Below are 9740 nucleotides of genomic sequence, written 5' to 3' on the forward strand. Positions count from 1 at the left end.
TTAGCTAAGACCTTATCTGTAACTCTATACTGTAACTATACCCACTGTAACTCTTTGTTTGATAACCTGTGCTTTGGACTTCCCGAAAAGCCTGTTTCAAGTGGATAATTAAATGTTTCCTGCTTCTAACATTAACTTTCTTCATACAATGGACCAGATAAAGAGAGATATAGGCTTGTTATGGACAGGGGATATTAAAAAAGGCATAATATTCTGCTGTCTATATCAAGAAGCACCAAAAAGAACAAGAAAGAGACTGAAAATCAAATAGATGAAACCTTAAAAAAAAAAAAAAACAAAAAACAAACAAAACAAAACAAAACAAGAAAAAAGGAGAGAGAGGAAGAGAAGTAATGGTTAGTCATAGATGGGATAAGCTAGAGGTGCAGAAATTGAGATGAGGTAGAAAAATCAAAGGTGATCATGAGACAAAGAAAGGGAGCAGGATCTTCAGTGGTGGAGAATACAGACCTCTGCACCATGCCCTTGTCACCCAAACACAACTGTCCAAAAATCTTATCAAGAAAAATATCTTCTATCACCAGAAGTACAACAGGAAACCTATAATGCATCACTGAAAGGTCAAAGGCTTGTAAGACCAGGAACTTGATGTGTTCGTTTTCTCTTTCTCCCACTGTGAACTTCTGCAAAGAGTTTGGTTGCTCTTCTTTCCATTCTCCCAGCAGGTAGTCGCAGGCAGCAGTAAGGTCTCCGCTGAGCCTTCTCCTCTCCGGGCTGGACAGACCCAGCTCCCTGGGCCTCCCCCCATACCCCGTGTTTTCCAGCCCCCTGGCCAGCTTGGTGATCCTTCTCTGAACTTCTGTCAACCCACCAGGTTCCCCAGGACCTTCTGGTCCTCCTGGCCAGACACCTCTGCTGCTGTGTGGGGTTATCCCATCTGGCACAGGGGTTCGCATTTGCTTTCCTTGCACCTCCCGAGGCTGCTCCCAGATAATTTTTTCCAGGCTGTCCAGGACCCTCTGAATGGCAGGTCTGCTCTCCAGTACATCAACCACTTCCCTCATTTCAGTATAATCTGAAAACTTCTGTATGTGCAACATTACCTCTAAAAGAAATGGGAACAATTTTACTCAAACGTATTCATGGGACTGTTTCAACACTGAGTTTAATTTGTTAGGGAAAATTCACTGAAAGCATTCAGGGCATATGCGAAAAAAATCCCAAACTTAATGTGCCATTTGTGTTAATCAGTTGACTGAAGGACAGACTTTTTTTTCAGGATTGAATGTGATTAAAATTACTATTTAGCAACTTGCCAATAAATTTATGATTGCGGTTTGAAATCAATCATCCTCACCCACGGGTTAACCACGTGCTTGTGGACGGTGACTTGAATAGGCACAGCGCTTTATTTCAGAATGTGAAATATGCAAGAGCTAAATAAAATTTGTAATCTAACACTTGTATGTTGTCTCTTACCCAGGCTATCGATCCACTTTATAATTATTAAACTGAACTGCAGGCTGTGCCCAGAGCACAACTTCATTTAGCACCAAGATGAAGCATGGTTTCTATTACCAACAGGCAGTAACTCTGCACATCAATGTGAGGACACGGGGAAGGAAGAAATGAGCATGTGCTGATGAGGATGTTCACTGGATGCAAAGGAACAGCCTGATCTGAAATGTAATCACAGCAATTGAAAAATAGCTCCCTGCACAAGCACCCAGCTTCAGCTGTGCAGCTGGACTAGAGATAGTCACAGCTGAGCTTTTAATGCAATTTTCCGGGCCATTGGAATTTCTTGTAAGGTTTACCTAGTTTTTGAAAATTCATCATGCTGCAGAATGAACCATTTAGAGCCCAGGGCATGAAAGCCCATTATAATAGCAGGAAAGCAAGAGTACAAACCTTGAACTTCCTCTGGGACCCTCAGGTGCTATCACCTTTTTTAAAGAAACACTGTGAAATCACTATCACACTTGGGAAAGGCAATCATCAAGCTGTTCATGGGAAGGGTAAAAGAAACACTTGGAGATAAATTATATTTTACTTTATTATTTATTAATTTTGAACTAATGCTTTTGAGTAGAAAATGAGGCATTGCTGGCTGATGATCCTGAAATATTAGCAACAGGTAACCCAGCACCCCTCCCATGAAAAACTGAAACACATCAGCTTTATTACAGCAGGCAACATTTTTTGAAAACAAGTGTGAAAGCTGATGCAATCAAGCTGCAGTAAATGATAATGGAGTTCTCCTACCAAAACAGCTTTTATTATTTTGATAATACCTGTTACTTTTCATTTTCTGAGCAAAATAAACCTTGTTAGTCTCCCGTTCCTCCCTTTCCTCCTGGCTGAAGTAGCCCGTAGACATTAAAGACCAACCACACAGTCAAACCTCCTTTCAACTTCTGTTAACAGGGGTATTAAAAAGGCATTCCTAAATATCAGCTGAAAACCACTAGGTAATAAACTCCCCACTTAAAAGGTGGGTAGGTGTAAATTCCACACATAGGCCTTTTCATCTGGGCAGCCAGTTGCTTGGAGATCAGATGTTTTAAATGAATTGCAGAGCTGATGTCACTTGTCAGTCAATGGAGACTGACACTATTTGGAGGATCAAATACTTATATTTGAGGATGTAAAGCAGATAGGTAGGTCCTGATCCTGCCAGGGCAATGCCAGAGAGATGCTCGTCACTATGCAAAGCCACAGTAAAATCAATGGTACTTGCTTGACTGTTTCTTCTCCATGAGCAGGCTCTTAGTTTGGCATTTTGGAGTTGTGCCCTTGAGAACATTAAAGGTTTTAAACATTTATGGCAGGATTTTTTGACAGAAGCAGAACTGGCCTATTTCTTGTGTTACTACAAATGAATAACAATGTTAATCTCTTGTGCTAGCCACAGGTTTGTTTGGCCAAAGGCGATAATAACAATTATCCATCCAATTTGCCCATGGTTTTCATTGATTATAGTAAGGGTTGTGTGCTCCCTTTCATAGGGCTGGACTCAGGATCAGTCCTTATTCTCTCTTACTGCCTTTTTTGCCTCTGGGAGCTGTAGCTGAATTCATCTGAATTCTCTGTTATATTTACTAAAAAAAAAATACAGAGTGTTTTGAAAAGAAGGACCTGGTTGCGAAGATACAGTGATTTCAAATTGGCTCCATCATTTTGAAACACACTGTAGAACAAGTATGTATTTGTTGACCAGCTTGCTTCCTTAGAAGCCTTATTTATTTCCATTGAGGTTGGACCCAGATTAAACTGTCTTCCACAAGCAGGAAAAAAGCTGCAAAGCCTACTCATTTTAAAAAAATGCATCTAACCAAATTGAGGGAAAGCCTTGAAAAGGAGAGGGGCACTATCTGGTAGTTAATGTGACTCTGGATAACAAATGTGGTGGATCCTTTCCTTCCTTTATTGCCGGCTTGGGCATAAACCGAGGTGTTCAACACTACTTTTCAGAAGTGTTGAACACCAGCTGCGTCTGCTGAAGTTAGTGAGAGTCGCAGCTGCTCACCCCATGTTTTATACATGGGCGATTGACTCCTCATCCGCACCGCTGTAAAGCGGGATGGGAACAGCCACCTCCACAGTGAGTGGGCAGCGTAACAGCTAATGCTTGGGAAACATCTTGTTAAATAAGAGATGAAGTGACTTTAAAAGCTGTTGAGAGATAGATATTTTTTCATGGTACAAACTTTAAGATGAGGCTTTATTGTCCAAGTGCTCTACAAGAATACTAGCATGATCTGCTTCTTGTCAATAAAATGTCTGGACTTCTGTCCTAATTTTAAGGGAGGCTCACTCTTACGAGATTAGTGTCATTGAAACACATTTATCCATATTTACGCTGTTTCAGCTTGTGTTCTTCCCATCCCCTATGATTTTTTTACTTATTGTTTACAAGTCTGTTTCTCCTACCAAACTCACAGATTGGTGAAAATATATTCTAGAAAAAAAAAAATGTAGATCGGTCCTTAAATAAGTATACATTAAAAATGCATTTATCTACCATACTTGTGGATGACAGCAATTATCTGGACAACTTATTTTAAATTTAAAATCCGAATCAGACACATATGTAAGCTCTAAAAACTTTCTATTCCATGGGTGGGTTTTTTTAAATGGAAAAATATCTGCTCCTTCCATGCATTCATGCTTTTCCTCCCTTCTATAATGAATTCAGAAATACGAGCAGGGAACCTTTCATTTTAAAGGAGATGAAGATTGAGAAGTTAGCCTTTACATTGCAGAATAAATTACTGAAAAGAAAATCAAAACTATCAGTCAGGCAGAAAATACCATATCATTTTTTAAGTGTCAGTTCGTATTTTATCGTTGTTAGCCTCATCTCTCACTACCTGTCAATGTTTTGACTTTACTGACAGACAAAAAGGGAATTCCTAAAATTTATGAGAGGTAGAATAAAATAAAGATTGCAAACTTTTTGTTTTTTTTGGCGTGGATTTATTTTCTAGGAGGGTGCCACCTGAAACACTAGACTTTCTTAGCTCTTCAGTGAGAGAGCATAAAATGGCCATAGAGTGTAGAAAAATAAACCAGTCTGTAGCCATGCCTTCCTCTGTATGGTAATTTTTAAGGCCTTGTTATAAAACAATGTGAACTGTTCTACCATTTCCAGGAATTTTTGCCTGTTATGGTTGTTCCTACTTTGCGAGATAATTTCCCAAGAAGTCTCATACTTAGGAGTCTCATACTTGCAGGTGGAAAAACAGCACTACCCAAAACTCATTGATCCAAGAGCAGCCAAATACCGTGGGACTCTGTTGACTTACATAGGCTATGGATCTTACAGGGATTGTGGAGAGAGACCTTATAGATCTTCCTGATGTGGCCAAAACTGAGGCACACTTCATGTGAGTACATTTTGGGAACATGGGGGCTGTGGGTAGAAAAGGGGGGCCATAGTTTCTCAAAATTGCACCTCTGGCTGCTTCCTTAGAATCATAGGGTAGTTTGGGTTGGAAGGGACCTTCAAAGCTCATCCAGTCCAAGGCCCTGCGATGAGCAGGGACATCTTCACCCAGATCAGGTTGCTCAGAGCCTCGTCCAGCCTGGCCTTGAATGTCTTCAGGGATGGGGCATCTACCAACTCTCTGGGCAACCTGGTCCAGAGTTTCACCACCCTCACTGTAAAAAATTCCTTCCTCATGTCTGGCCTGAATCTCCTCTCTTAGTTTAAAACCATGACCCCTTGTCCTGACTTAACAGGCTCTGCTAAAAGGTCTGTCCCTATATTTCTTACAAGCCCCTTTTAAGTACTGAAGGGCTGCAATGGAGTCCTCCTGGAGCCTTCTCTTCTCCAGGCTGAACAACCCCAACTCTCTCAGCCTGTCCTCACAGCAGAGCTGTTCTAGCCCTTGGATCATTTCTGTGGCTCCTCTGGCCCCTCTCCAACAGGTCCATGTGTGTCCTGTGCTGAGGGCTCCAGAGCTGGACACAGGACTCCAGGTGGGGTCTCACCAGAGCGGGGCAGAGGGGCAGAATCACCTCCCTGAATCTGCTGGTCACGCTGCTTTTGATGCAGCCCAAGGTACGATTGGCCTTCTGGGCTGCAAGCGCACATTGCCAGCTCATGTCCTATCTTTCATCCAGCAGCACCCCCAAGTCCTTATCTGCAGGGCTGCTCTCAATCCCCTCACGGCCCAGCCTATATTCATACCAGGGGTTGCCCCGACCCAGGTGCTGGACCTTGCACTTGACTTTGCTGAACCTCATGAGGTTTGTATGGGGCCACTTCTCGAGCTCATAGAGCAAACAGGGCCACAGCCCCTTCTCTGGCTCTGCGGACTTGTGTCACAACAGAGCTTGCTTTCTTATGGGTAAACCCTTTGCTCACCCCTCAATGCCATCCCCTGAACCGTGGTCAGGCAATCATTGGGACATAACTACTTCGATCCAAGCTAAAATAGCACCAGGGAGCACGATAGTAATAAATCGGGATGCACAACTGCAAGGCAGTTTTCAAGTGTGAACATTAGCCCTGTATTATTTGTAGAAAAGCTTGTAATTTTTTCTTACCTGTGTAGCAGTTTATAAGAGCATAAGCTTACAAGATTCAGTGATTTTTTCATTCAACCAGAGCAGTTGTCCACATACTGAATATCCTCCCTTGATCGCTCTAAACATTTACCTGTAAGATATAAGAAAAGATACTTCTATTGCTATAATTTGCATTACTCTTCCCTGCCTAATCTCATCTCAATTCCTATATATGAGAATGCAGAGTTGAAATCTGTGTACATCTGTCATTTACAGCAATGGCATCTTGGACATGCACAAAAACTTTTCCTCCTTTGTGTCTGAGCAACATTTTCTATGATTTACCCATAGATCAGGGGTGTAAATTAACAAGCAACACACATTGTTTATAGTAAGCAAACAAGTGACCTGTTGACATTTTTGCTTCTAAATTTGACCACATTTAATTAGCATCTGATTCCAAAATCAAAAGTGCTGAGCAAAACAGTTCTGCTCAATATGTGCATTTTTAATCAATTCATATGTATATGCACACATATTTGCAAGCTCCTTTTTTTTGGCACACAGAAGTTCTTCTTCTCCCTCCTGATTTTCATCCACTTGTAGACTTTTAATTGTTGTGTTTACCAAAAGGGAAAGACATAGAAAAAGTACAAGGGACATATCAAATGGAAAATGATCTATAAACACAAATATCCGGAGGAAAAGGGAAAAAGAGTGGGAGAGAGATTTTAACTGGGAAAATAATAAGTCCCCCGTTTATACTAAATTAGACCTTATGTCTAACTTGTGGCCTTGTGACCATTGTCTTTGTTTTCAATGAAATACATTCAGTTCACCAAAGTAATAGAAAATACCTGTTATTCATCTCATCTTAATTTTTATTTGTAGCAGGCATTTGTGATTCTTAGGACTGTTTCAGCTCATTTTCCTTAAAGAAGAAGGAAAGAGTTCAGAATACGATCAGGTAACCATAAACCCCAAAGCAATCCTGATTGTGGTGGGCTGTGCCCCGAATTTCCATGTAGGGTAGATGTCATTGTGTCGAACTGTTTCAGCCTGGACTGAAATGCTAAAATCCTTCACTTTTTGTTTCTTTCTTATTCATCTCAGCATAAAGTCAGTAAGTCTCCCACAAGCTGCTTCCCAGCATTTTGATCTCTCATGAAAATTCAGAAAATCCTGTGACAAGTATTGGATTTATTATCATTATTATTATTATTATTATTTTCTGAGTGGTCATGGTGAGGGTTTCACAATCAAACAGAAATAGTATATTCCAGAAAGCCTCAGTTTGCTTTGGCTATGGGCTGTTCAGAGGCATTCTCCCCCGTTTTCAGAGTGGATTATGGTGCACACACAGATTGTTACACAGAAGGAATCTCTTAAATAAATCTTACTTCTCATTTTCTTCCAGGTTGGAACTCTTTCTCCCCTTATTTTCATTATATATCATATTGTGCTTCCATTAGGGGCTGATGATACAAATTCATGGCTGGCAGCTGAGCTGCTCAGTAGAGCTACAGAGCTCAGTAGTTTTGGACAGTTTTCCTGGCTCTCCTAATGATTTGCCATATGATTTTGGGCAAGTTGCTCCTTGCCTCTGCTTTTCCATTTCCCTAGAGTAATAGAGAACATTAATCATCACTGTAAGCTGTTCTGAAGCCTTGAGATGAAAGTGCTCATTATTAATGCTATTCATTTGTAAGATATACATTTTCACTTGAGCTGCCTAACATATAACTTCACTGTTGCGTTGAGTGAGGGCTGGAAGAGGGTTTTTTTTGGCAGAAGAATGCATTCATAGAGGTAGAAAATTTTACAGAAGTAGCTTTTAGTCTTCTCGTAGGCATGCCTAATCTGTAATTTCCTTGGAATGAAATTTCTATGTAAAACATTTGTCTGGGCCCAAAGTTTATACAGTGTTTATTTTATTTCCATGACTTTTTTTTTTTTTTTAATTACATTTTCTTATTGCTTTTTTTAAATGGAACTTTGACTGTGTTTATAATTACAGATTTCCTTTTTCGATTTCCCAGTCATGTTTTAAAATAACAAATGAATACATGGACTACAAGGAACGCATTGCTGATCTTTCCTCCTTTCTCCTGTTGGAAACCAAAACGACCCAGAGACAAGTTGCAACTTCATGATAAGAGAAATCCACAGAGCCATAACACACACAAATCCAAACAAACCGTCTTTGACTTTCACAATTAAGGTGCAGATAATGAGAGATTACTTCAGCAGCAGCCAGCACAGATCAAATCATCACTGCTGTAGTGCCATTGCCTTCAGTTACACAGAAATCAGGGCTTAAATACAGAGTTTGTGTTAGCAGTCATTATCTTTAAATTCTATGTCTGTAAATTGTTTTGTAAAATGGTTAATTTTCTTTTTCCTCTTTCATCACTTATCCCCTCAGCACAACATTACACATAGATGCGCAGCCTTAATTGGTTTAGTTGCAAGAAGATAATGTTTTTTTCCCCCTTTCTCACTGTTGCCTGTTAGCTTGAAGGCTTTTTAGCTGAAGGTTGATAATTATCACTGAGAAGAAACTAGCACATCAGGAGTTCATTTTCCATCTTAGCACTTGTGGTGCTCCTTTGAACTCCTCTCGCCAAACCCACGTTCCCACTCTGTCACTTGCCTCCCTCCATCATAAAAAGGTCTCGGCAGCCGGCGGCTCCAGCCTTTGCTGGCGGACAGAGGGCATTGCTTCTCCCCACCACTCCTCCAGCATGGACAAATTGCACGAGACGTTGATAAACATGGAAGACGCTTTGGGTTCGGAGCACTCCGTCTGCTTATCCTCTTGGGACTGGAAAAGCACTGCCGGGACTTTTGAGCTGCACCCCGTCTCGTCTCCACACAGCTTGTCCCCGACGCCTTCCTTCGAATCCTACTCCTCGTCCCCTTGCCCGGCGGTAGTGGAGACCCCATACGGCAACGGCGGCAGCGTGGTGGGCTATGGCCTGGTGGACTTTTCTCCAGCCTACTTGCCCAGCCCCGGGCAGGCCCGGCTGCCCAAGGGCACCAAAGTGCGGATGTCTGCCCAACGCAGGAGGAAAGCCAGCGAGAGGGAGAAGCTGCGGATGAGGACCCTGGCCGATGCGCTCCACACGCTGCGCAACTATCTGCCCCCCGTCTACAGCCAGAGGGGACAGCCCCTCACCAAAATACAAACCCTGAAGTACACCATCAAGTACATCAGCGAACTGACGGAGCTCCTCAACAGCGTCAAGCGGGTGTAGAACCACCCGGAGCACCCGCCCCGGCACGCTCAGGGTCTTTACAAGAGAAAAAAAAACAGCAAAATTTCTTCCTTGCCAGAGTATGGTGGTGTGGGATGCGAGAGGAGGACAGAGCGAGAACCACTGTCGTACGTAGGACGCAATGCTGGAAGGTGATGTAGGATTGCCTAAAATCCTGAGCTGCAGGTTGCTGAGACAGAAGTCTTGCTTTTTGCTTTATGTCTTTTTTTTAAATAATAAGCTTCTAAGAAATATTAAACCTAGTCTGATACAAAAGTAAAAAAAAAAAAAAGGTCAACTGATCTTCCTAGGATTTACATATCACTGTTCTGACTGATCTTCTGTTTAATAAGGACAATAGTAAATCCATAGGTTTCAAGATGCATTTTAAAAAAGTAAATGATGACAACACTATAGGAATATTAATTTGTAGGCACTTTAATATTAGGATGAAGAACATGCATAGTTAGTTCAAGTATTGTCTATTTATCCATGTTTCCACTGTAC

The 9740-nt window shown here is 41.5% G+C and overlaps 1 protein-coding gene across 1 annotated transcript; it reads left to right on the forward strand.

The window, feature by feature from the left end:
• Positions 1-8720: 8720 nt before the first annotated feature.
• On the forward strand, positions 8721-9233 carry MSGN1 (mesogenin 1; the record flags this gene model as incomplete). The annotated part of the gene is made up of 1 exon (XM_082048187.1): positions 8721-9233. The coding sequence occupies one exon, from the start codon at positions 8721-8723 to the stop codon at positions 9231-9233; it is 513 nt and encodes a 170-aa protein (XP_081904313.1).
• Between the last annotated feature and the right edge of the window lie 507 nt (positions 9234-9740).

The sequence above is a fragment of the Streptopelia decaocto genome, assembly GCF_964273445.1.
Source record: "Streptopelia decaocto genome assembly, chromosome: 3".
NCBI lineage: Eukaryota > Metazoa > Chordata > Aves > Columbiformes > Columbidae > Streptopelia > Streptopelia decaocto.